This window comes from Mauremys reevesii, linkage group 6, assembly GCF_016161935.1.
Source record: "Mauremys reevesii isolate NIE-2019 linkage group 6, ASM1616193v1, whole genome shotgun sequence".
NCBI lineage: Eukaryota > Metazoa > Chordata > Testudines > Geoemydidae > Mauremys > Mauremys reevesii.
The window spans coordinates 22,166,881-22,194,049 of NC_052628.1; the positions used below are offsets into that span (position 1 = coordinate 22,166,881).

At 39.6% G+C, this 27,169-nt stretch overlaps 1 protein-coding gene and 1 non-coding gene across 4 annotated transcripts in view; both read right to left on the reverse strand.

Annotated features, from left to right (window-relative positions):
- Window positions 1-27,169, reverse strand: part of ZFR (zinc finger RNA binding protein) — a 53,574-nt gene extending 26,405 nt beyond the window's left edge. For 2 of the 3 annotated variants that reach the window (XM_039545760.1, XM_039545759.1), the window contains exons 1-6: window positions 26,984-27,168; window positions 26,721-26,805; window positions 7,982-8,264; window positions 6,542-6,686; window positions 2,603-2,821; window positions 971-1,218 (exon numbers count right to left, since the gene is read on the reverse strand). In XM_039545760.1, the coding sequence (XP_039401694.1) occupies window positions 971-1,218; window positions 2,603-2,821; window positions 6,542-6,686; window positions 7,982-8,264; window positions 26,721-26,805; window positions 26,984-27,020 (1,017 nt within the window). In that variant the 5' untranslated portion in view covers window positions 27,021-27,168. Of the gene's footprint in view, window positions 1-970; window positions 1,219-2,602; window positions 2,822-6,541; window positions 6,687-7,981; window positions 8,265-26,720; window positions 26,806-26,983 lie in introns of all 3 variants that reach the window. The other variant, XR_005600829.1, reaches the window with a different exon arrangement.
- LOC120408796 lies at window positions 11,741-11,877 on the reverse strand. The gene has a single exon (XR_005600972.1). It is a non-coding gene; the product is annotated as a small nucleolar RNA SNORA66 (small nucleolar RNA).

Consider the following 27,169-nt stretch of genomic DNA (forward strand, 5'->3'; position numbering starts at 1 on the left):
ATTAATTATGTCAACCATATGATGCTATAAAATATACAACAGGCTATAAGCTAGAAATAATAATCAACACTTCATTTTGCTAGGAAACATATTTCCTATACATAGCACTGCCATTTTATTGTTCACGTGCTTTGAGGCAGAAGTCAACTGCTGGCAGGGACCAGGAAATAATTTTCTTTTCATGATATACATAACTCTATAGTTGGCAAAAAGCAGTAAGGACTTTTTTCACCTTCCTAGTTCCCAAATCATCAAGTATTGTCAATGCCAAGTGGCAGATATTAACAATCAAGTGATCTTATCCAGCAGGCTGTACCCAAGTCCTGAGTGATTTAGAGCACCCCAAAGAACTCAGTAATTCAGAAGGAGAGACTGCTTAAATACATCCGGGCGCAAAGTAAATCATTTAAAATTGAAAGTGTCCTTGCATGGGAAAGGGCAGTCCAAGTGGGAGAAGTAGTTTAAAAAACTGTCATTGTTTTCTACATGACATGCAGAACAACAAATATTCTAACCAAGTGCGTAAAAAAACTCATGTTCTTTGCTGTCTTAATCTGAACGCCCTGACAAGACAGTACTACATTCAGCCATTTCAAAACTAGACTGGGGTGCTAGAAGGAGAAACAGAATACTACAAAGTAGAATACTTTTCCAAGGAGAAATTTCATAAAAGCTTAAATTCTCAATGGTCTGAGAAGGGAGTTTTCCCCAGGAAGTTTGCTACTGAGCAGAACAGTGCTTCAAATGGAAAATGTGAACTTTTAGGGTGGGAAGTAGAATTCAGCTGTTCACATAGAGCACAAACATCAGTATTTCCTTTTCATATTGGTACATATTTTCAAACTACTTCTAGAGCAAAGTTATTTAAGTAATTTCCTCAATCCACAAAACTGTTCTTAAATAATGCCTGTTTTTAGCTATATGAAATGATGACTAAGAGGTATAGTGGAAAGTCATGTAATACAGGTACCTGTGGTCCAGCACAGCTGATTTTACAAACATCACAATAGTGGATCTGTGGTGGTTTGGGAGGTTGTTTTGGTTTCAGTTGCTTATTTTGGAATGGTGCCTTTTTAGTAAAGGTGGTCCCTGTCCAGGCAGCTGTTGCAGCAGCAGCAGCCGCTGCTGCCGCCGCCTGTTTCTGTTGCTGCTGCTGCTGCTGGTAATAGGACGATGCTGCTGAATATACTGCGGCTTCATAGCCAGAATAAGAGGTACCTCAAAGATCAAAATATGATAATGTTACATTATAATACATTGTATATCACAGTTACACACAAGCTAGTTCCAGGTATGCTGGATGACATTTAATTTTTTTCCAGAAAGGTACATTTTGTGATCTAAACATTTTGACAAGGTCCTGAGATGCAATGGGTGGGTCAAGTGATAAGATCACTTAATCAGAATTTTACTTGACTTTTTATGATATACAAATTTAAATACCATTTCCCACCTATGTCAGGGGTATGTATTCTCTCAGATGGAGCTCTGTAGCTATACAATTTTAAATATACTGTGGTCCACTATGCTGTCAGCAGTATCAAAGTTGCCATTCAAGAATGTGTCAATACTCCTGGTACATCTGGGAGGGCTGGGTGTGGCACAGCAAAGATGAGATAAAAGCCACTAGAAATGAATATTTCTTCAAACTCAGGTTTATTAATAAGCAATAATAAATAATTAATTTATGGTGCAAGATTCAAAATGCAAAGAAAAGGACACACATGGGTGTGAAACAAAAACCAAAACTATAACAGTGCTTAGGAGCCTCTTCTCTTTGGTATTTAACCATCCAGCACCCTCAGAGGCACTTTGGTGCAAACAAACTGTTGGCCTGCTTGGTTCTCTGTAATTTGCCTTATCTATTCACTCCTTAATTTCTAGTACCACAGTTGAATAAATCAAGAAAACTGTATTTTCATACATTTGAGCCAGTTTTCCCATAAACTCTCCACATCTAGTGGTTCAACTACTTTAATCCACTGATTAGGCTTTTTCTGTTTCAAGGAACATTTTAAATGTCCCATTTAAAACAGGATACCAAAAGATCCAAGCAGCTGCAATTTTCCAGTTGATTACCATCTGGTTATAAAGCAAAACAGGATTCCTTCCACTTTTAATCAAGCCTTGAATCTCTTATGTTTGGAGCTAAGCTCTTATACCACCCCCTCCTCCCACATGAGATGAAAGTAATCCAAAATCTAAATTTTACTCTGGATTGCCCTGTCTACTCTTCACAATTGTTGTCTGATGGTGGTACACTGCCTCCCAAAATTTTATTTTCTTTGGACAATTATCTCTGTTTTTTTCCATTCCATGATCTCTGCTCCCTTCCCATACTTGACCACCACCAAAAACTATCCAAGCAGTGCTGCAATCTCTTTGATCGTGTATAACCAAAGAGGACCACATACAACTATTGTTCTCATCCAAAATATGTCCAAATATTCTGCCAATATAGTGATCTAACTGGCTGAATATTTCTTGGTGCTTTATAACATAACTAAACACAAACTTAATTACCAAATTTTTGAGCCTACAAAATCTTTTTCCATAACACAACTCACAAACCTCATAGTAATATAACATGCAAAATTCTTACCAGAGTAAGTAACTGCTGTTGTACTGTATGTAGCACTCTGAGTATAGGATGGAACGACAGTTGCTGCAGCTGCTACTGGCTGCACAGTGGAGGATACTGGATATATGGAGAAAGTAGTTGTAGCTGGACTAGGGGTGGCTGGTTTTATGGCTGTCACTTGTCGAGTTTGCTGGGCTTGAGTATACTGAGTTGCTCCTTGGCTATATCCTGCTTTTGGAGCTAATTAAGACAGAAGAGTAAAGTTGTACAAAGATTTAAAAATTTGAGACTAGGTGAATTTCAAACTACATTAAAATAATTACATTCAATTATATACAAGTAACTAAGCATATAACAAATGAGGATTTTTGTGTTATAAACGCATATGCCAGAGAGGATGACCATGTAATAAAATGAATACAATCCCAAAGTGCATCTGCATAACTCATTTCACTTTTCTTCTCTAAATACAGCCAGGTATTTTTCTTAAGGGTTTTTCAGTACTATGAAGAGTAGCATGAGCTATGATGATCACTTTTAGTTTGAAGCTCATTAACTGACAAAAATTCAAAGCATATTACACAGACGCTGGTATTATTTGTAGTATTCAAAATACTTTTTGGCTATGCTGAAAATGAAAAACCAAGCAACACAAGTATATTATGCCTAATCTCTCATCTGCTAGTAGCTGCTCAGCAATTTATAACCTCTCACTGGATGGGGGGAAAAGAAAAAAAAAAGCTCTATCAGAGAAGAATGGTTTGAAAAAGCATAGAAGGATGCTGTTATGGAAAAATTAGCATACCAATTACATACCCAGCAAAATAGACAGAGGACAAACAGACTCTTAGATATTAGGTTACCTTTTATTCAGTACGCATAAGAATGGCCCTATTGGGTCAGACCAAAGGTCCATCCAGTCCAGTATCCTTTCTACTGACAGTGGCCAGTGCCAGGTGCCCCAGAGTGATTGGACAGAACAAGTAATCAAGTGATCCTGTCCCTGTCTCCCATTCCCAGCTTCTGGCAAACAGAAGCTAGGGATACCATTCCTGCCCATCCTGGCTAATAGCCATTGATGGATCTCTCCTCCATGAATTTATCTAGTTCTTTTTTTGAACCCTGTTATGGTCTTGGCCTTCACAACATCCTCTGGCAAGGAGTTCCACAGGTTGACTGCATGCTGTGTGAAGAAATACTTCCTTTTGTTTTAAACCTGCCGCAGGTGTCCTTTTTCCCAACTATTAACATTTGATAGACATGCCTGGTCCATTAATTATATATAAATCAGAGATTTCACTCAATTTAATAAAATCACTAGAAATAACATCATAGGTGTTAACAATGCTCGCTCTTTAATATGGCTAATTCCCTGATGAACAGAGAGAGTGCTGATGACTATATTCAGGCATCTCTCTTTAAACAAAAGACTAATTATTATTGTTTTGTTTCTGATATTTGTATGGCAAGGATTTGTAAACATGTTAATACTTCCTTTAAAAAAAAAAAAAAGGATACTATGCCAGGAACATGGTGTTTTCACACAAAGAACACTATTACAGGCTCAGGCCACAAAAAACCCTTCAAGTCCAAACTAGCTACACATAAATATCCTAGAATATTATTTCCTGTAAAATCTCTCTCTTGTCCTTTAGTAACATAGCTGTTCTAGTTGTTCCTCAAGAAGGTTACCTTCAAACTAATTAGGAAAAAGAACTTTCTAACTCACTGGAACAGGTTCCCTAGGGAGGCTGTGGAATCCCAGTCACTGGAGGTTTTAAAAACAGGTTAGACAAACATCTGTCAGGGACAGTCTAGATATACTTAAACCTGCCTCAGCACAAGGGGATAGACTAGATGGCCTCTTGAGGTCCCTCCCAGCCCTACATTTTTATGATTTTTGTGATTCACCTCATTTCTAGCCTGCTGTTCCCATAACTTTAAGAGTATTTAGTGTCGAGTCCTATAATTTGTTTCTTGCTTAGACTGCATATCTGCATCTATCTTTACTATTTCCTTTAGAATTCTGAAACCAGAGAATACCAATTTTTCCAGAATGGCATGGAAAATAATCTGCCTTGCTTCTTTTGATCCTTCTCCACCTCCTCAGAAACCCTTTGCTAAATTGTTAGTACCATATTAGAGAAGTAATCTACAAATGGTCCAACAACTCTCACAGAAGAGTAATTTCTACTTGTGCCCAATTCTCTTTTTGGCTTCTTATTGCTGTATTAGGTTTCTATAACCCATACAGCAGCGATCTGGAATTTCCCAGTTGTACTACTTCCCACAGACTGCATATAGACCTGCTAGGTCATGGGAGCCTCGCAGAATCTTGAAAGCCTTGGCATGGCATGGCAACAAACATTCAGAGTTAAATCTGAAAGTTTTTCTTTTGTATGTAGATCTCAGGTTACAACTATTTTCTGGACATGAAGACTGAACTGACTCCTTTCAGAGTTCCAGTAAACTAGAGAGATATAGTTAGTGCTCTACCAAATTCACACTCCATTTTGGTCAATTTCAGAGCTAGAGGGTTTTTAAATTGGTCAGTTTCACAATTTCAGATGTTTACATCTGAAATTTCTGTGTTGTAACCATGGAGATCCTGACCCAAAGGGGGACTGTGGGGCAGAGGGAGCCCAAAGCTGTTATAAGGTGGTCACAGGATTGCCATACTCGCTTCTGTGCTGCCTTCAGAGAAAAGGGGCGGGGGAGAAAGCCCGGACCCTGGGCAGCCCTGAGCCCAGGCAGGAGCCGCAAGGGGTGGCAGCACAAAGCCCCGGCTGGAGCTCAGGCACCACCAGCCCCTGTAGGAGCTGCGGGGGGGGAGAGCAAAAACCTGGAGCCTGGACACCCCAAACCTCTGCAGGAGCCGAAGGGGGCAGTAGCCCCCTGAACGCCAGCAGGAGCCGCAGGGCAGAAACCCGGAGCCCGGCTCTGGGGCTGCTGCAGCACAGAAATAAGGGTATTCCACCCTCACTTCTGCACTGCCTGCAAGGAAGGTCTGATCTCCCCACATAACCACTGTACTGGGGAAGGACAAGTCCTGTCCCTCCCCAGGCCTGCTGAATTAGCAGATTTCAGGGAGATCAGGTTTTACAGGGAAGGTCTTATTTCACTGTCCGTGATACATTTTTCACAGCTGTGAAATTGGTTGGGCCCTAGAGTTAATGACACTTAAGTTCACACTGTATTCCTCTCTTGAGCAGAGAAGAGTGTCTCCCCTTGCTGGAGAGTGAGAGGCATTAAGTATGAACGCTGAATTTAGGTCTCAAACCGTGCCACCTCTTTGTTATTAGGGTATAAAGCCCCTCCCAATACCATTTTTTTTTAAAACTGCAGCCATATACTGTACAAATGGCATTTTTAAAAAACCACATACACATTAACTGGGTCTCTCTCCCCATAAACTTGTGTCATGTTCTTAAGCAACTTGCTCACCCTACTGCTTTCTTTAAGCAAACCACCTCTCACTCTACAGCTAAAGCTTGCCTTTAATTTCCCATCCACACCAACAATATAAAGCTTTAAAACTTGTTTAAAACAGGATTTAAACTTTGTGATGGCCAAAATGGGTTAATACTGACTTATACTATTTAATACAACAAAACTGTGTTCAAAAATCCTTTTCTTGTCCAGGTCTCTTCCTGTTTGCACTGGCCAGCCAAAGTGTATTTGAACTTAGCAGGCACAGCATATTTTAAAACATACTCAAGTATTGTTAAATTCAATTTACATAGAAAAAGGTGTGTGTATTTTTAGGCAAGAAAGCTAGTTGAGGCAATGTCTTAAGTGTTGGGTAACAGCAGGATATTTGTCCATATATTTATAAGGTTTACATTATAAAGCTAAGAATAAAAAGCAATTTGTCTGAAGTATCCAAAGAAACATTTTTAAAAAACAAAGCAGCACACTGTTTTGCACTGACCAAAAAGGAATTTCATGCACACCACCCACCTGTCTGGTAGTATGATTCGGCTACAGAAGGCTGAGGCTGGGCAGCGGCAGCCACTGCAGCCGCTGCTGCTGTTGGTTGTTGATAGTACTGCTTGCTGTCATAAGCCACAGCTGGGGCAGTGGATCTAACATATGAGTAGGAGTCCTTAAAAAGCATGCAAAACAGAAAGAAAGGACCTGAGTTTCTGCTTAAATATGTCTGGGGCCTGGGATAATCAAAGGCAGCCAAAGGGAGAGACAGTCTACTGAATTAAGTCAAACACTTCATTTAAAGATATATGATTCTAGAGTTAAATAAGCCTTTTATATTTTAAAATCTTGAATCTTAATTTGAGATTAAGAAAAAAAAGAGACTAAGAACAACAAGTGCTGAACAGTTTTGATGAACATTAACAGACCCAATAAATAACAGCAATTGAACTATTGCATTTACAAGTATTTTCACATTTTTTCCCTTAGTTATTTCCATTAAGGAACAGAAAGATGCTACTGTCAGACTGTTCCACTATTACATTTATATCAGAGAAGAAATTCTATATAATTTTAAGAAAACTCACAAACCTGCTCAAAATGTGTATTTTCACAAAATCCAAGTTTTTGTTTTTTTTCCTTAAAAAAAGAAAAGCCCAACACTTTCTAGGTATTACAAATTTGATTTAGCATTTTTCCTATTTACATATAAATTAACTGTACCTTTTGTAAGCGTTCTGTTTTATATCTCATCAACCATTCTGCAGTTCAGAGAATTTTCTACTTGGATTTACAGCACTTGTTAAGAAGCTTAAAAAGTAACATTTCATTCCCTAGCAATTTTGGCAACCTTGTATTTTTTTCCCTCTTTGTTTAAGACTCCTTTTTTCTCTGTCTATGCATCAACATCTAGTAGCAGGCATATGCACTGCTCCTGTAATTATTAGGATGTGTTAGCTAATTGCTGCTTCAGACCATTGGAAAGAGCTTGCTTGTTTTTCAGGACTTCTAACCAGAAGTGACTATTAAAAAAAAAAAAAAATCTATAGAGGGAAAAATTAAATAATCATTAATATCACCTAGGTCTTCTAAAGTGCTTTTCATCAAAGCAAAATAAGTATTTTAAAACTAGAAGGCACCCCTAATAGATAATTTTATAACGTGGAAATCCTCTCTCTCGCTCTACAAAGCAGATGTCCTACTGCCATTCTTGGTGTAACTTTCCTCATAGTCCCTTGGTTATATGCCTCAACCCTGACTTGGAGAAGAGGACATGCCACCTGCTCAATTTTTGGCCTTTGTAGAAGATACCAACAAGCTTGCTAAACTTGACGGTAGTTTTTAATGATCTGGACATTTGCCCAGTGGGAACTAGACAGATTATCAAACTCATTTCACACAGATCACCAAACATCCATCAGATAAATTTTGATCACTACCAACCCAAGATGGATTCAAAGTGGCACTTACCTGGTAGTTTTGTGTAGTGACCGGAGGAGGTGGTGGTGGGGCTTCTTGTTGTCTTTGGGTATAACCATAATCTGTCGCCGTGTGTGCCGTAGGATAACCTCCATAGGCAGCAGCTGTGGCAGCAGCTGCAACAGCTACTGGTGCAGGCCTGGCTACTGCAACTGTAGCTGCTGCTGGGGCATATGCAGCAGTAACCGTGTGTGCAGCTACTGGAGCCTGATGGACAGTGTAGCTAGCAACTGTAGTTGGATGGGAATAGGCTACACCCGAAGCTGGCTGCTGGCTATATTGGGAAAGGACAGTAAGTATTACCCATCGCGTAACAAGTCCATTAGTTCAACAGCTAAACATGTTAGACTGATACCTAAATATTTCATTCAATTTCAAAATACCAGAAAAGTCTTAAAACTAAGCTTTGAATAATCCCGGAGAGGTCTACAGGTTTACATGAAGCACTCATTTATTTTATTTATAGGCTTTTTTATGGCACTCATTATTTAAGTATCACTACACATTGAAGCACTTATGGCTTAAACATTAAACAAAATGGGGACCCATCTGATAAAGGTCAACCTTTTGGCACTGGCAGACAATCTCTTCATTTGAAACAGTAAAAAGATCTCAAATCATCAGATTTTGCATGATATGGAAGTACTGCAATAGTTCTTTGGTTAGCATATCTGACAACCCCGCACACTGAAAAAAGAACTACTTCTGTGAAAGCTATTATTGAACTATGCCATCTTGCATGGCATTTTCAGGGCAAAGTACAGGATTACTTTTATGCTACTGGAGTTGTAAGACTAATTACTTCACCAAAAAATATACCACCCCATGTAGGCCTGGTGACTGAACAGCTGAATGAAGGAGAGTGACTTTTAAAATGTTTTAATTAAATGTCAGTGCAAAAATCCCTAAACTCAATAGGGAGAGACTTTTGAAACTAATTTCTGATGAGGGAGTCCCCTCCAAATGTTGAGATTAGATAGATAGGCCATTATATCTAGAAAAAACTAAGAAAAGATGTACTAACAAAAGGTCTGGCAGCCAAATGAAGTGTACTATACAAATGAGTGTGAAGAGTCTATCCGGATTCTTCCAATCTTCAGAGAACACTGTAAGACTCGTCTGTTTCCCCAACCTTTGCAGCAGGTGCATGCATGAAGCAGTGTACCAGTAAGTATTAACTAACAAGAGGCAGATATTAACAGCCCAGTGAGAGAAGGATGGTCTCAGAAGGTGCAGTGATTATTTGAAGGGTAGAATCTAATAACTGCTATTGCTCTATTTTGATTTGTAATATATGTACAGTGCATTATACAAAATGCCTAAGACTTTAGGTAGGTTAATTTAAAAATAAATAAATTAGTAAAATAATTATTGCCAAGAAGTCAGTACTTATTAGAACCCGGAAAAGAAATGGGGGTTACAAAACAAAAGCTAGGAACTTTTATTTGACATAAACAGCCCATGCACCAGAACGATTTGTTTCCTGCACTTTCATCCAGTAACACTATTAATTACTCACACCACCTACATAAGGATACTATTATCTCTATTTTATAAACTGGGAAATCAAAACAGAGACATTAAATGCTTTGGCTAAAACAGCATACTGAGTCAGTGGCCGAGATAATGATTTGTAATTTTGGGTTTGCTTAGATGCCAGAGAGATAACACCTAGCTAAAGTTTCCAAAAATCTGCCAAAAATCATATTACCTCTTGTCTATGGGTATGCTTACTGCTTCTATAACTTGTCAGTATTTATGCCTGGTCAAAATTTATCAGGAGAAAAATGCTGTATGATTCTGTCATTTTAATGTCAAAACTGCATTAAGTCTACATATCAAAATGGCATTCCAATACCAGTGGAAAGATGTAGTGAAATATACTGCCAATTTTGGCAAGTCCAAGTAAATATAGCAGTTATATTTTAAAAAGTCAGGCAGAATGTTTAAAACATTGCTTGTTATGATTATTCAGAAACTTAAAGATGTATTAAGAACTTTAATTTTAATAAAATGTCCTTTAGTTATCCTTTTTTAAAAGCAGTAGTACACATCTTTAAGATTAGTTTGCAATGAACATCCAACTGTATGATCAATTAGGTCAAAATCACACAAATCAAATTAAACTAAGGTAAAAAAAATAAAAAATGCTATCTTTCAAATGAAGGGGATTCTTAACAGGGAAGTGCAGAGTTAACTATGTGGGATGGGTCTCTACCAGGATAATCTCCTACAGTATTTAGGCACAAGAAAAGTGAGCATTTGGAAAGAACAGAATGAATCTTTTTAGCACAGTGAATAATACCCACGCACACAAAATTTATAGGAGAAAAAGTGATATGATAATATAATAAAGGGTGGAATATCACAGAAAAATCCTTTGAAACCACCTGGCTTTGTTCTTGAGGAATACAGCACTAGATTTCTAAGAAGAAATCAAGAAATTACAGAAGAAGAAAGCTCCAATTTATCATATTTAATATATTTCTTATTTTGCCAAATGTAATACAGTCCTGAAACTAAAAACACTGAGATAGTATTTTGATGCCAGTAATTGCACAGGACACAAAGGAAGAATTAAATAATTAGATGAAGATTTTTTTTGTGTTGTAGAAGTTTAAACTTGATGCTCAAAAAAAAAAAAAAAAAAAAAAAAAAAAACCACACTATAGTCTTCACTGAAAATCAGATGCTACAGTCCCTTCAGTAACTCCAGCAAGTTTATATTTCTGAAAGACAGTCTAGGTTGGTTGGCACTCCCTACTACTCAAAAATTTAATTTAATCACTAAGAGCCCAATCCTGTTCCATTTAAATCAATGCAGGGATGTGCCACTGACTTGAAAGAAAATGTGGGCTTGATCGTGCTTCCATTTAAGTCTCCCTCATTGCAATGTTCAGAGTCATGGGGGCAAGAAACAGGTTGGAGACGTTGCTACCACTACTTGAGAATGGTTCCTGCTGCTTCTCAGACAAGTCTACGCTACAAAATGAACTCGATTTAAGTTACGCTGACATACAGCCACCGCAGTAATTAAATCAGTTTTGCACGTCTATGCTAACTCCTTCTGTTGGCAGGGTGTGTCCTCACCAGGAGCACTTGCACTGATTTAACTATCAATGTGGGGCACTGGCAGCCCTGCTGCCTGGAGCTGACAGCCCGAGCTCTATCATGGCTCCGGGCTGTCAGCCCTGGGGTGGCTGGAGTCCAGGCTGTCAGCTGGAAAAGTCTGATGTAAGCAACACAGCACCTACCCTGACACTGTGTTGACCTAACTACATTGAACTAAGCTCTGCGCCTCTTGTGGAGCAGATCAGTCTGGGAGGGGTGGCTTCTGGTGGTAAAAGGTAAGAACTGCTACCCAGAGTCATTAGATAAGGCTACAAACAGCTGTCTGTTTATCAATACAGAATTGAGCATGTGGAAATAACAGAGATTTCCTGAATTTGAGAGAAGTTGTTCATGAGATCAGAAGCAGCTACTAAAAATAAGCTAAATCATGAAATGCTCAAAAATGTTGAGAGTGGGCAACTCTTGTAGTAAAGTTTCATTATTAAGTTAAATTACAATACCACTGCTCACATACAAGTTAGCGTCATACCTTTCAAAATACGTTTTTTTTTTCAAATGATATCCTTGATTTTTTTTAAATCTCATTTGTAACTAGGAACCAATTTTCCAGTCAATAGTGAGAGTTTAGCAAAGTGGATCCTAATCTGAAAAATATTTAGTGTTTGGCAAAAACAGTTGTCTTGTAATGGTAAAGAATTAACAGCCCTAGTCATGTGATTTCTAAGGCTACTAAGGTTCTATTACCATGCTTACTTTAGCAAACCTGTTCCCCTTGCTTCTGCAACATCATGCAGAGCTAGTGATCGAGTTTGCAAGATTATAGGAAAGTATACTGGATGAAGTGACAGCGTCTTAGTAAGATTCTAAAAATTGCCTGTCAATCATTACAGTTTTAGCATTCTGAAGAACTCACCACACTTCCCTGGAATCTTCAAATATGGCTCAGTACTCACAAAAATCCCTCTATGGTTCTTTTTTTGAGTTTCTTTTACTTTATCACAACTGGCCCCTATTTAACAAGTGTCACACTTCACTGATACTACATTTCAGAACTCTCTCCCTGTCATAGGTTATTTTGTTGTTCATATGGCTATGACCCACAAGATGTGCATTAACAAGGTATGGTGCACACTGTGGGTATATTGTAATCGACCACCCCACAAAATCACCAATAACCTAATGCCACACATCCTGGCATGGCTCATTCATCATTGATATGATTACCCACACTTTCCTGCATGTGAAATACAGATGGACATCTTAAAGTTCTTAGAAAGTTAAAAAAAAAAAAGGCACTGGGGTAAAGCAAATGGGTAATTCTGCAGAACCTCAAATGGCTTTGATTCTCATCCAATCAGGGGAATCTACAGATGCAATTATAAAAGGAAAACTTCAGTTACACTGCAATTTTGAGTCCAACTTCTTTTCAACCCACTAATTCCTATCTTAATTTCCACCCCACAAATCATTTGATTACTTCTGGATTATCTACCTTCTGCTCTCTTGGTTTGCTTAAACCCTAGAGTCCACAACAATTTGTCTTTCCAAAGGATACTAGATAAATGGATATATTTTGTCTCATTTAATTTTAAAAGGATCTCACTATCTGAGGGTACTATAGATCAGTGGTTTTCAAACTTTTTTTCTGGGGGCCCAATTTAAGAAAACTGTTGTTGCCCGGAACTCAAGGGAGCTGGGGATGAGGGGCTCTGGGTTTTTGGGGGGGCACTGGATTCAGATGCAGGAGAGGGTCAGGGCTCTGGGCTGGGGGGTGCAAGAAGGGGTTCCGGGTTTTGGAGGGCTCAGGGCTGGGGCAGGGATTGGGGTGCAGACTTATCTCTGGCAGCTCCCACTTAGTGGTGCAGCTGGGGTACAGAGGCAGGCTTCCCACCTCTCCTGGCACCGCAGACCGCCTCCAGCGGCCAGCAGCAGGTCCGGCTTCTAGGCACACAGCTCTTGCCCGCAGGTACCGCTCCCCTACCCTCAGCTCCCATTGGCCGCTTTGCGGCCAACGGGATTTTGGAGCCAGTGCTCAGGGTGGGGGCACCGTGCAAAGCCCCGTGGCCCCCAGGCCTAGAAGCCGGACCCACTGCTGACCACTTCCAGAGTACAGTGCGGTGTCGGAACAGGTAGGCACTAGCCTGTCTTAGCTGGCCAGCACTGCCGACGGGACTTTTAAGGTCCCGGTTGGCGATGTTGACCAGAGAGACCCAGTGCCTGGGTCACGACCCAAACTTCGAAAAATGCTGCTTTAGATGCTCTCTAGCCATTCCTGTGCCTTCCTCCTATCCCCAGTGGTCATATAGGCAGAGACCAAGCCTGGGGACATCATCTTCCTTATGTAGACGAGCTATTGCAAAACTTGCCTCCAAAGTCTCTGCAAGCAATGTTTGCATTTGACAGATTATAATGTTCCTCCAGAAAGTCACGTATATGTTTTAGACAATTTTCTTAAGGGCAGGATATCAGGGACTCTCAAAAGGGAGACTTTTTTTTCCCAGGAACAAAGTACTCAGGAGAAAAGTAGACAGAAGGTCAAACAAGGATGAAAAAAATCCTTATTTTCAGTGAGCGCTTTTTACATACAAAGACTTATTTCCCATTTAAAAACAAATATTAATTAAAAAACAGCACCATGTGGAGCCAGATTGGCCCCCGTGTAGGTAATCAGCAGGGTTGGAATCTTTAGACCCACAGCATAGACCTCTATTACTTGAGTTAACAAGGTATTTGGTAACAGTAGTAAGTAGGCTGTTATACTCTGTGTTGGACCAGCCACTAGAGAGAGAGAGAGAGAGAGAGAATATGACATGCACACTGTAATTCTGGGTTCTAGTTCAAGTTTCAGAGGGAAACGTATTCCAGCCATTACAGACCTTTCTGACCCATCTCCTCCAGCCTCCAGGTCCCCCTAGTATGACTATATCTAGCCTCTCTGCTTCTCTCCAAGTCTCCCTACAGAGCCTGTCCCCATCGCCCTCTACTTCCATTGCCCCACTCAGCCTGCACCCCTTAGCTTGCTTAAGTCCAACCCAGCCAATTCCTAACCCTTCAGCCTATGCTGCCAACCCGTGCCTGTCCACCTCTATTATCCTCAGCTTCCTCAATCTCCTCCACACTGCCTGCACAATCACACCTGGAGCACTGCAAGCACAGGAGAGATACAACCTCCTCGCTCTCAGTTCTGGTGCAACAGTGACTCCCAGGAGGAACATTAATAGAAAAAGTCATATATAGCAGCGGTTCTCAGCAATCAGAGGACCCTCATTTTGATTTTAAAAAATTTCTGAACCCCCCCTCCCCAAGTCCCCCTGCACAGCCCCAGGCCCTGCCCCCATTCCATCCCTTCCCCCAAGGTCCCACCCCACCCGTCCCCACCTCTTTCCGCCTCATCCCTGCTGTTCCCTGGTGCACAGAAGGCGCTGGGAGGGAGGGGAAGAAGTTGATCAGCAGGGCTCCACAGTCAGCACAAAGAATCTAGCTGGGAATGGAGCATACACAATGCAGATGGAATCTTTGAGGAATAACACTACCAGCCTCTAAAAACCTCTACAATTAGTGTCAGTACGGACAGTGCTATGTTGGCGGGTGACAGTCTCCTGCCGACACAGCTACCACCACTCCTTGGGGGTGGTTTAATTATGCCAGCAGGAACATACAGCAGTGCAGCTGCAAGGTCCATTGTGTAGACATAGCCCAAGTTAATAATTATTTAGAGAAGTTACATGTCTTCAAGTCAGCAGGGCCTGATGGACTATATTCTAAAATACATAAAGAACTGGCTGAAGAGATCTGAGCCATTAGCAATTATCTCCTGAGAACTCATGGAGGACAGGAGAGATCCCAGAGGATGAATAGGGCAAATATAATACCTATCTATAAAAAGGATAAGGAAACCCAGGGAATTGTAGACCAAAATACCCAGAAAGATAAAGGAGCAAATGATCAATTTGTAAGCACTTACAAAGATAATAAGGTGACAAGCAGCAGTCAACATGGATTTGTCAAGAACCAATCATGTCAAACCAACCCAATATCCTTCACTGACAGGGTAACAAGCCTTGTGGATAGGGGGGAAGCAGTAGATAGGATATATCTCAATTTTAGTAAAGCTTTTGATATGGTCTCACATGACTGTCTCATGAATAAACTACAAAAATATAACCTAGAGGAACCTACAATTGGATAGAAAAGCACACTCTGAGTAGTTATCAATGGTTCACAATCAAACTGGAAGGGCATATTGTGTGGGGTCCCACAGAGATCTGTCCTGGATCCAGTTCTATTCAATATCTTCATAAATGATTTGGATAACAGCATAGAGAGTAAGCTTATAAATTTTGCAGACAAAACCAAGCTGGGAGGGTTTACAAGCACTTTGGAGGACAGGATTAGAATTCAAAATGATCTTGACAAACTGGAGAAATGGGTCTGAAACAAACAGGATGAACGTCAAAGACAAATACAAAGTACTTCATTTGGAAAGAAATAATCAATTGCACAAATGGGAAATGACTGCCTAGGAAGGCGTACTGCAGAAAAGAATCTGGGGGTTATAGTAGATCACAAACCTAATGAAAGTCAATAGTGTAATATTGAAAAAAAAAGCAAACATCATTCTCAGATGTATTAGCAGTAGTGTTGTAAGCAAGACACAAGCAGTAATTATTCTTCTCTACTCAGCACTGATTAGGTCTCTACTGTAGTACTGTGTCCAACTCTGGCCACCCCACTTTGGGAAAGATGTGGACAAACTGGAGAAAGTCTAAAGAAAAGCAACAAAAATGATTAGAGGTATCAAAAACATGACCCATGAGAAAAGATTAAAAAAACTGGGTATGTTTAGTCTGGAGAAGAGAAGACCGAGTGGGGCATAACAGTTTTCAAGTATGTAAGAGGTTTTTATAAAGAGGAGGGTGTTAAATTGTTCTCCTTATCCACTGTGGACAGGAAAAGTAGTAATGGGCTTAAATTGAAGCAAGGGAGATTTAGGTTAGACAGTAGGAAAAGCTTCCTAACTGTAAAGTAGTTAAGCACTGGAACTAATTGCCTACAAAGGCCATGGAATCTTAAACTGGAGGAGTTTAAGAACAGGTTAGACAAACATCTGTCAGGGATGGAATAGATAATACTTAATCCTGCCTCAGTGAAGGGGACTGGATTAAATGACCTACTGAGGTCCCTTCTAGTCCTATATTTCTATGTTCTCTGACTACTTTGATGGGTTGGAGCATCTATGATTTTGCTAACTGTGTTAATAAAAATTAGGGCTGACGATTAATCGCAGTTAACTCACATGATTAACAAAAAAAATAATCATGGTTAATCACACTTAAATAATAGAATATCAATTGAAATTTATTAAATATTTTTGGATGTTTTTCTACATTTTCAAATGTATCGATTTCAATTACAACATAGAATACAAAGTATACAGTGCTCACTTTATATCTGTAGTGCTGTAACGCAATCCCTTTATCATGAAAGTGCAACTTACAAATGTAGGGTTTTTTGTTACATAACTGCACTCAAAAACAAAACAATGTAAAAGTTTAGAGCCTACAAATCCACTTAGTCCTATTTCTTGTTCAGCCAACCACTAAAACAAACAAGTTTGTTTACATTTACGGGAGATAATGCTACCCACTTCTTATTTACATCACCAGAAAGTGAGAACAGGCGTTCATATGGCACTGTTGTGGCACGTAAATATCTTGCGACGCCAGCTACATGGGCTGAAGATTCATAGATCTCTTCATGCGTTGGCCATCCTTAAGAGGACATGCTTCCATGCTGATGATGCTCGTAAAAAAAAAAAGAATGTGTTAATTAAATTTGTGACTGAACTCCTTGGGGGAGAATTGTGTCTCCTGCTGTTTTGCCCGCATTCTGCCATGTATATGTTATAGCAGTCTCAGATGATGAACCAGCACATGTTGTTCATTTTAAGAACACTTTCACTGCAGATTTGACAAAATGCAGAGAAGATACCAATGTGAAATTTCTAAAGATAGCTACAGCACTCGATCCAAGATTTAAGAATCTGAAGTGCCTTCCAAAATCTGAGAGGGATGAGGTGTGGTGCATGCTTTCAGAAGTCTTAAAAGATCAGCACTCTGATGCCGAAACTACTGAACCCGAACCATCAAAAAAGAAAATCAACCTTCTGCTGGTGACATCTGACTCAGTGATCCAATTTCAGATGATGAAAATGAACATGCGTTGGTCTGCACTGCTTTGGATTGCTATCGAGCAGAACCCGTCATCAGCATGGATACACATCTTCTGGAATGGTGGCTGAAGCATCAAGGGACATATGAATCTTTAGCACATTTGGCAAGTAAATATCTTGTGATGCCAGCTACAACAATGTCATGTAAACGCCTGTTCTCACTTTCAGGTGACGTTGTAAACAAGAAGCAAGCAGCATTATCTCCTGCAAATGTAAACAAACTTGTTTGTCTGAGCAATAGGCTGAACAAGAAGTAGGACTGAGTGGAGTTGTAGGCGCTAAAGTTTTATATTGTTTTGTTTTTGAATGCAGGTTTGTTTTTTACATAATTCTACATTCGTCAGTTCAACTTTCATGATAAAGAGATTGCACTACATTACTTGTATTAGGTGAATTGAAAAATACTATTTCTTTTGTTTTTTACAGTGCGAATATTTGTAATAAAAATAAATATAAAGTGAGCACTGTACACTTTGTATTCTGTGCTGTAATTGAAATTGATATATTTGAAAATGTAGAAAACACCCAAAAATATTTAAATAAATGGTATTCTATTATTGTTTAACAGCGCAATTAATCACAATTATTTTTTTCATCGCTAATAAAAGCCCTAATTAAAATGTTAGAAAGTCAAGAGGCCTTTCCTAACTAAGAGTGTCTCTGCTGTTGACATCAGAATCCTCATAGTGACTCCAATACTTCTGGCTTTGATCATGAGGCGGGATCCTGCCAAACCACAGAATGGTAAATTGGGGTTTCTGATTAACATATAATCAATAGATCAGTCAACAAAATGGGGCTAGAGTAAGGGTTATTTTTATATTTCTGTACTGAAATGACTATAGGAAGAATTGTTAGTGGCTTATCAGATAAAGGCCTACTATAACCTTGCCCCGTTTTCTTCCCCGATATTGGCATTACCTGAAAGCAAAACGTGGACTTCCTGCAGCACAAAAGCAGGTCTTTTAGGGTTAGAAAGTACTGTGGTTTATTAACTATTGTTAATGACAATGTTAATGCAACATTTATTGTCTTGTAAAGTCTCTGATCTGATTGGTCAGAAAAACTTTTTGGGACGCAAGTTCTGAAAAGTCTTTAATGGCTACATTTAAGGCATCTATGAACTAACTGGGCAGAATACACATTAGTAAACTTATTTAAATCTGCAGCAATTTCTGGAAAAGCAGCTCACTTTTCAGAAAGAATATGGTCTATATACTATTTCTGTGAGAGGATACAACAGGAGTCGGCAACCTTTCAGAAGTGGTGTGCCCAGTCTTCATTTAGTCACTCTAATTTAAGGTTTGACGTGCCGGTAATACATTTTAACGTTTTTAGAAGGTCTCTTTCTCTAAATCTATAATATATAAGTAAACTATTGTTGTATGTAAAGTAAACAAGGTTTCAAAATGTTTAAGAAGCTTTATTTAAAATTAAATTAAAATGCAGGGTCCCCCAGACCGGCAGCCAGGACCCAGGCAGTGTGAGTGCCACTGAAAACCAGCTCGAGTGCCACCTTCGGTACGCGTGCCATAGGTTGCCTACCCCTGGGATACAATGTGGTAAGAGTTACTCTAATGTGTGCTTGCATGCAATAAACCTTAGTGTTGCTATTACTCCATTTGTCTACAATTCTGAGCACTGAAAGAGCTCTTATCAAACTAAATGCAATCAAACAATTGAATTATTTTTGCAATTTCAGTCTTATGGAAATATTATTTTGCTTTATAATTAAGGTTGGAACTAAGCAAATTTTGACTCTACCCAAACTCCCTCAGACAACAGGATTCCAAAATAAGTCTCATATAGGTGTTCTCCTGCCAGGAGGAGGAAATTCCTCTTGGAAACAGTCACTAAATGAGTTATTAATCAACGACTATCAAACATTAATGTTGATGCATCTTTTTATAAGGATTATAGAAGAAGTGATTGTTTTCTATGCTATAAAAACACCCCCAACATTTGAAAAGGTACTACATTTTGGGAAAAATGAGAGACCCTTTATTCTACTCTGTGGATGACCAAGTTCAGCTGTATTTCCAAGGGTAGGCCTCAAGAAATATAGGAAGTGTCATACTGGATCAAACCCACCATCCAACTAGTCCAGTAACCTGCCTGCCACACTAACACCAGATGCCTTGGAGGAATGTCCAAGAACTACCTACATAGATGTGGAATAATCTGTCCCCCCATGAAAATATCATCCTAATCCCCAACAGTTAAGAGACCGGTTTAAGCCCCAACATATGAAGTGCTTCTCTCTTCCAAAATGTTATTTATTATAACTACTCCAGATATTCTTATTGTTCATATAAATGCCCAATCCTCCTTTGAATTTTGCTGTATTTTTGGTCTCAATGACATTCTGTAGCAATCAGATCCACAGTCTAATTAGGAATGGAAGGAAAAGGTGTTTCCTTTCATCAGTTTTCCCACCTTTTAACCGAATACCTTGTTCTTGTAGTATGAGAGAGGAAAAATAGAAGCTCCTACTGTCTTCTCTTTACCATTCATTATTTTGCATAATTTTATCATGTCCCTTCTTAGTGATCACCTTTCAAATGTAAGCATCCCAATTTTTATGAGCTTTTCCATGCTCTTATTCTTGTTGCCCTTATCTGAATCACATTTAATTCTATAATTCTTTTTAAGATGGAATGACCACAAATGCATGTTGTACGCCAGATGAAGGCAAACCACTGATTTTAGCACAATATTTTCTCCATCCCATTCTTTATGCATCCCGACAGATTTCCTTTTTGACTGCAGCTGCACACAGTGGAGAACTCAGTGATGATCTCTCCTTCCTATACAGTCACTGATTTTATGAAAGAATCTTTTGCCAGTAGTGGTATTTGATACCATACCATAACTGCCCAGGAAAAAGGAAAAACAATGAATGTGGTACTCTGCCTAATAGATGCATCACATTTTGTTTTACAATTTTTTTTAAATTAAGAATTTATGAGCATAATAAAAACATCAACTCTGAAGATACTTCCTGTTTGGCACGGATACTGAAAAATGTAGGCTTACTGTACAGTGCAAGAGGCTCCATCAATATGAAAAATTCCAGTCAATTTGGTAAGACATTCTATATTTCCCATCCCAAAGTATGGTGTAGTTTTTTTTCTGGGCACCATTAAGTTGTTTCACCCTAGAATTTGTTGCATTTAAATAAACTGCTACCTCGATATAATGCCACCCGATATAACACGAATTTGGATATAACGTGGTAAAGCAGTGCTCCAGGGGGGCCGGGGCTGCACAGTCCAGTGGATCAAAGCAAGTTCAATATAACACGGTTTCACCTATAACGCGGTAAGATTTTTTGGCTCCCAAGGACAGCGTTATATCGAGGTACAGGTGTAGCAGGTAAAGTTTTAAACATGAACCACATTGGGGATTGCGGCTGCCAATTCAAAAGTTAAGCTGCGTACAAAAGTCCATATTAAGCCTTATTTTGACCTTGCCACCTCTAAACTCTAACTTTAGTAAGCTGTTTCTATGGAAACAAATTTATTCTAAAGAAAAAAAAGTTTGTGTCCAACCCTCAAAAATAACCCTATTTTTCAAACCCGCAAGTAACGAGTCATGATTTTTTCAATCCCAGATTGATATCTTGTTCGCATTTTGTCAATGCGTAATTTCTAAAGATACAGACTATAAACCCACAAACTCACATGCACATAGATGCTTGCAAGCAGCATGGTTTAGAACAAAGCTAGATTTAAATAAAAGTTATACGTAATGATCATTATTAACTGGATCATCAGCCAAGACACCAGAACGGACTACACATGGATTTATGCACTGAAAACTTGATGCACTCAGCTACCTTACTGCCATTACTATTAGACATAGATGTTCTTGCCCCAGAAAAGTACAGAGTAAGAGAGAAGAACTCTTGCACTGAAGTTGCTTGCTCAGCTAAAGTCTAAACTTTGCTAAGCAGGCACTTTCTGTCATGAGACTCCCTCCCTCTAGCTCATTGTCCAGACCCCAACAGAAAACTGACAAAGTTCTCAGATTTATAGCCCTTAAAGATATCTGTGCATTGATACATGCACCCGTGCAAAACTAACAGTTAAAGTGCACAAGAAGATTCCAATGAGGTATAACGGTGTGTGTGGATCTGTACGCCAGGGTGATGTAGACTGGAGAGTGGATGACAATTAGAGCCCCCCAAAAAACACTTCTTCTCCTTTATGTCTTCATTGAGAAAAAATTGAGAAATTTTTATTTATTCATTTTTAATTAACCCCAAGGTAACTCATGCAAGATAGCTAACCTCAAGCAAAATCCCAGTAGAGACAAGGCACCTGTAATTTTTAATCACAAGGTAGCTAGGAAAGATCAACACTATACTTCCTCTGCCCATGTCAAGCCTTCTCCTAGTTCACCTTGCAGTAAATAACTACAGGTGCCTTGTCTCCATAAAGATTTTACGGAAGGACAGCCAATGTGCATTAGTTATTCCACCATAAAAACATACTATTTTTCTTTAGAGCAGTGAAGTCAAAGCCTAAGGGCATTTTTCACCACAGAGCTAACCTAAGTTCTTACTCAAGTGGTGCCCCTAACAATCCCATCCCGCCTGCCACTTTTGTTCACCCACAAAAACCTCTGACTGACATTTACTGGTACTTTCAACCTGAGCTAGCTGGCCCATTTAGGGCTGTAGGTTAGAGCCCTAAGTGCAGCACTTCACAGCTTTCTCAATGTCTTGTGGTAGAAGCTGAACCCAGACAAGACAGAGGTAATGCTAGCGAGAAGAGGGAAATATGGAGGAGACTTCTCCAATACAACAACCCAATCCATCCAAGACATCTGATGTCAGATTGTTAAATTATTCTATAGCCTTAGGGTCTTGTAGATTCTGCTCTGCACTTGGACACTGAAATAGTCACAGCGTCAAAAGAGCTCTCTTCCATCTGTGGCTCACCAGAAGATCTCACCCAATTCTGGCTACAGTTGTTAAGCCCAGCACAGATCACTGCAATTACTTTTATCTAAAAATGAGAAAGCTCCAAGAAAGATCAGCTTACCAATTCACTATTCTCTGCACTGAGAGAATATAGTCCTGTTTAAGGTCACTGAACTAGTTCTAGTTTGAAAAATTGCCTCTCTCTCTGTAGCTATGACCTCTTTTACTGAAACAGTGAAACTGTCAACCAACAGTGAGAGATGCAAGATGTTCACAGAAGCCAGGCCAAGACTTTGAAACATATTGCCACATGAAATAAGGAAGATCACTAACTTCATCATATTTGGAGCCAAATGAAAACACCACCTCTTTGCCTAAGCTTTCCCTCAATAGTACCCTCTCTCACTTACCAACACACACACACACACTTCTACAGTCAGTAGTAATTAAAACAAGAATCTAACATTGCCTCTTGTCAGTAGGGAAGTGATTATGCTATTGTCATTTATACTCAACACACTCAGATACAATGGTGATAGGTGCCAATATAAGAACCTGGGCAAATAGTGGACCAGGGAGCTCAGGGCCACAAAAGGGAAGGATTACTTCACAAGGTACCATATGTACTTACGAACTCCCAACATATCCCATCATAGTTAGTTAATATTTCTTTAAATGTTGCAAATCAAAGTCTGTAAAGTGAATTTGTGTGTGTCAATAACATTAACAGAATGTACAAACTATAAAGGTAATGGCGTATCTATAGCAGTTACCTTAATTGGTCATTTCAATAATGTAATGTTTTTCCCTTGTAAACTGTAATGTTACAACTATACAGTTTGCGTAAATGGTTTTGAATGAAGCCTATATAGAAATGACTAATGGGCAGTAGGAAATTATAAGTAGTGGTGTAAGAATGAAGGAAATAAGAACACTTCTAACTCCATTATTTGTGTGTGTGAAATGTGGGCACTTTGCCCGTTTCCTTGTCTGCCTTCAGTTTACAAATGTATACTTGCAGCTGGTTTACGTATTACATGTTCAAAATCTTACCTCATCTCCTACTTATCAACATAAGGGACTTCTATGCTTCTTTAATCACCTAATCAGTTCAGGGAGGTACACTGCGCTTCCATAGTTTTATGTGTAAGTGATGTTATGAACAGATGCACAACACAGTAATCTTGAATTACCTGAACTCAGGCCCTCACTCCTAAAAAGACTTTTACTTCACCTTCTACATTTGTATTTTTTTAATTAAATAAGTATGCATTAATTTTAGATTTTTTAAAATACTTTTGATTCACCTGTCATACAAAGAATGTTAATATTTAGTTATGAAATGAAGCTAGATTAGGCAATAAGCTAGGTTCACAGCAATACTAATAGCGTACAAACAATTTCTATTCCAGTTACATTTTCATCTTCCTCTAACTTTTTGTCATCAATTTTAATAAACTGAGGAATTACCTAGTTTATTTATACTTTGACACAGTAGTTCTTATGTAATATATCCATCATTTTTCTGTTGAAAAACTATATATTTAATCAGTGTACTTGGGGTGCTAACAGGGTTGGTACTTGGTCTCATTTTAAACATCTGTTCTGAATTAAAGGGAAAGATTCAGCACCTGACAAATTTAGAACTATTTAGTCTCTCTCGGGATGAAAAATTATTTTGCTTTGGATGTTTTCAGTGAGAGATTTTAAGTTTTAATATGTATTTTGAGATATTCAAAAATATAATTATGGCTCAGATCCAGGAAGGAAATTCATGTAAAGAGACCCTTGTAACTTCATCCATGTCCAGTGAAGTCAATGGGACTAAACATAATCATAAAGTATAGCCCATGTGGATCTTTTCCAGGATCTAGCCTTAATGTTGTCCCAACTGGCCAGAGTTTTGAGCGTTTATTTTTAAAGAGTTGGAAGGGTCTGACTTATGCCTGCATGAAAGATTATGTAATTATGTGTTTGACGTATATTTATTAGTGGGATGGGCATTTTGGTACTTACTTCAAAAATTAGCTACATTAGTGCACCTTTAATATGGGATGGGCCACTTTTTAAATGTCCAAATAGACTAGCATTGATGCAAAGCAGGTAACAAAGCATTTAGTCATAACTGCTACAGGTGCAATCAGTTGAAGTCTTACATTTCAAATCTGCGAGTTAGTCTTCAACAATTCATGATTTTGTCCATCTTTATTTAAGACCTGCTGATATGTCCTCTGCCCGGGTATTAAATCCTGTACCTTCACAGCAACAGATTAACAAATAGTAAGTAGATTTATTCTCTCTGTGATTTCTGTAACCCTAGTTTTTGAAGTCTTATCCTCCACTGACGCAAGCTTTATTTTTATTCTTTGTGTGTTTCAGAGATATACTTAAGATAAACTGGAACATTTTGAATGAGGGTAATCAGCCATGTAGGGTTATTTTTTATTTTAGTATAAAGGGCATGTTAGTACTTTTGCTGAATTGCCCTTCACCACCTTGTCTTTTTCAAATATTGCACAGTGACATGTACAGTTCTATAAATAAATTACTATGGATCTGCTAAGTCTTACTCACTTAGGAAGTAAAGTCCCTTGTAAGAGATTCATTTTTAGGCAAGTTTTTTTGGAATCTCTTCCTCTTGTGATGGATTTTTGGTTTTGGCTGTTTTTTTCCCCAACAAAACATTTAAAGTCTTTTTGTCTTAATCTGTCTTGTATACAAAGGGTATGTTGAATACTGCTTACTTTATCTCATTTCACATCCATATTTGTGAAATCTAACTCATTTAGCAGAAGGAGATTCCTGCACTAATGTATCTATGAAACAATATCTTGCATTTGTGAGGGGAACACAATAATCAAATAGGACTGTTCTATCACTAACGCCTACGATTCTATATAGAATTAATTACAGAATCAATTTTTAAAGTCTCATCCTCTTGCAATGAAGGACTTTTACTGTGTGCTTCAATGGGAAATTCCAAACCTCACTCTTTCAAGTTCTCATCTTGTCAACTCTAAATTCCCTCCAACCCAATATAAAGAGAATATTAATTATTTTGTGTTAGTCTACAGTTCAAAACTGTAGAACTGCAAGATTCAGTAATTTGGGATTCATTTAAAAAAACAATTTTGTTTTGTGTTAGAACAGTGTTTGAAGTTCAGAGTTAAGAGAACTGTTTACAGGTTTTTTTTTTTGGGTGAAGGATTTTTGCTGTTCTCTCAGGAAGTCATTTACAAATATGACTGTAGTTGTTAAATGTCATGTATGCTTACTGTGCATATATAACAACTGGCAGATCTATCAAGAGCTGATATCTCACATTTTATGTTTGAATTCTGTACTTCCAAGAGAGAATGGAAGCAATCATCTTTAATTTCCAATATCCATTATTCTATTTTGAGTTATTTTAGGAGTACTTTTCAGTGTCTCTCCATGTGATAAATTTTGGTAAACAAGCACCATAGATTTTGAATGATCTCAAGGTTCCTTTTAAAAATAAACCTTTCCCAAATCATCGGTTAGGCAAATAGTTATATTATGCATACAGCTAAACTATATGAACACAATTGTATTAGCATCAGATAATCTCAACCCCTCTCAGCTATTAGTTAGCAACAAGACATAGGTGAATAAAACAGACTCCAAAAGCGAATGCCTGCACAGCTTAGTAAAAATTGGTTTTGTCCCCTGAGTAGGTCCAGTAGATGCTGCTGTAATACAAACAATCCCAACCCCTCAGATCACATACCAAATTCTGCCACTATCAGCAGACAGTGCTGACAAAGAAGTCTTAGCTAAAAGATCAGTCCAAATAATTATAACTATGGACATGTTAATGCTTTATCCAAGTGCTTTCTCTGCCTTATCTGTAAGCGATATGTACAGTTATACACTAAACTCCACTACAGGAACTTCAAGTCTCTCATATTTGAGTAAAGACCTTCAGTGGGAATAGATTTTAAGGGCCTTTCCTCTCTAGCCCTTCTGCAAAGGAGGATTTTGTTTGTATCTTTGTGGAAAACTAACCCCCCCTCCACCGCATGTTCCTGGTGCTTTGAACTCTCCTTCATTCACCCACTCACTCCGAGGGGATTCTGCAGCGTAACAAAGACTCTCCCACCATGTGTAGGGCGGGGGGGGAGGGGAAATAAAATCCCCTCTATGGGGGAGGGTGTGAAAGGAGGAGGCAGCTCTGTTTCCCTGGCGTCGCAGACTAAGTGGCCATTTTAATTTAAGGGCCTAGAGAGCTGCTGCTCCTCCTCCGCACGGAGCCCAGCTCCGCCCCGCCCACCACCGGATCGGGGAGGCCCCGGCCCTGCCGCACGCGGCGGAAGAATCCCAGGCACATGGGGGCCGCGGGGCGAGGCCCCACACGGGGTGCGGGAGTGGGCGAGGGGTCCCGGCTGGGCGGGCGCACGCGAGGGCCGGGCGCCAGGGGCCAAGCACGGACCCACACGAGCCGGCAGAGGGAGGCGAAGGGCGGGGCGCTCGGTTACCTATACTGGGCAGCAGCCCCGCTATGGGTGAATCCAAAGTAGTTGCCGGTGGCCATTTTGGCATCTTCCCCCAGCCGGCTGGGCACTGCGGCGGCGAAGCAGCGGCGGCGGCGACGGTCGGGGCCATGGCGGGAGGCCCGGCGGGGAGGGGAGGGGGGAGAAAGAGAGAGCGAGCGAGATCAGAGACGGCGCCTCAGGCAGCCCCCGCGCGCGGCCCGCAGCCGCTGTCCCCTCCCCCGCCCCACCCGAGCGGTGTTACTCACCATAGGTGAAGGAAACTACCGGGCATATGGGAATCATGAGTCCGGGCTGGCAGCAGTGGCGGCGGCCGCTGAACTCTCAACTCTCACCCCCTCCCTCCTCACCGCCGCGCGCTGGCTCGCTCTCTCTCCCTTCCCCCCACCCACCTACGGCCTCAACAACGACGAAGTGTTGTGCGAGCAGGCCTA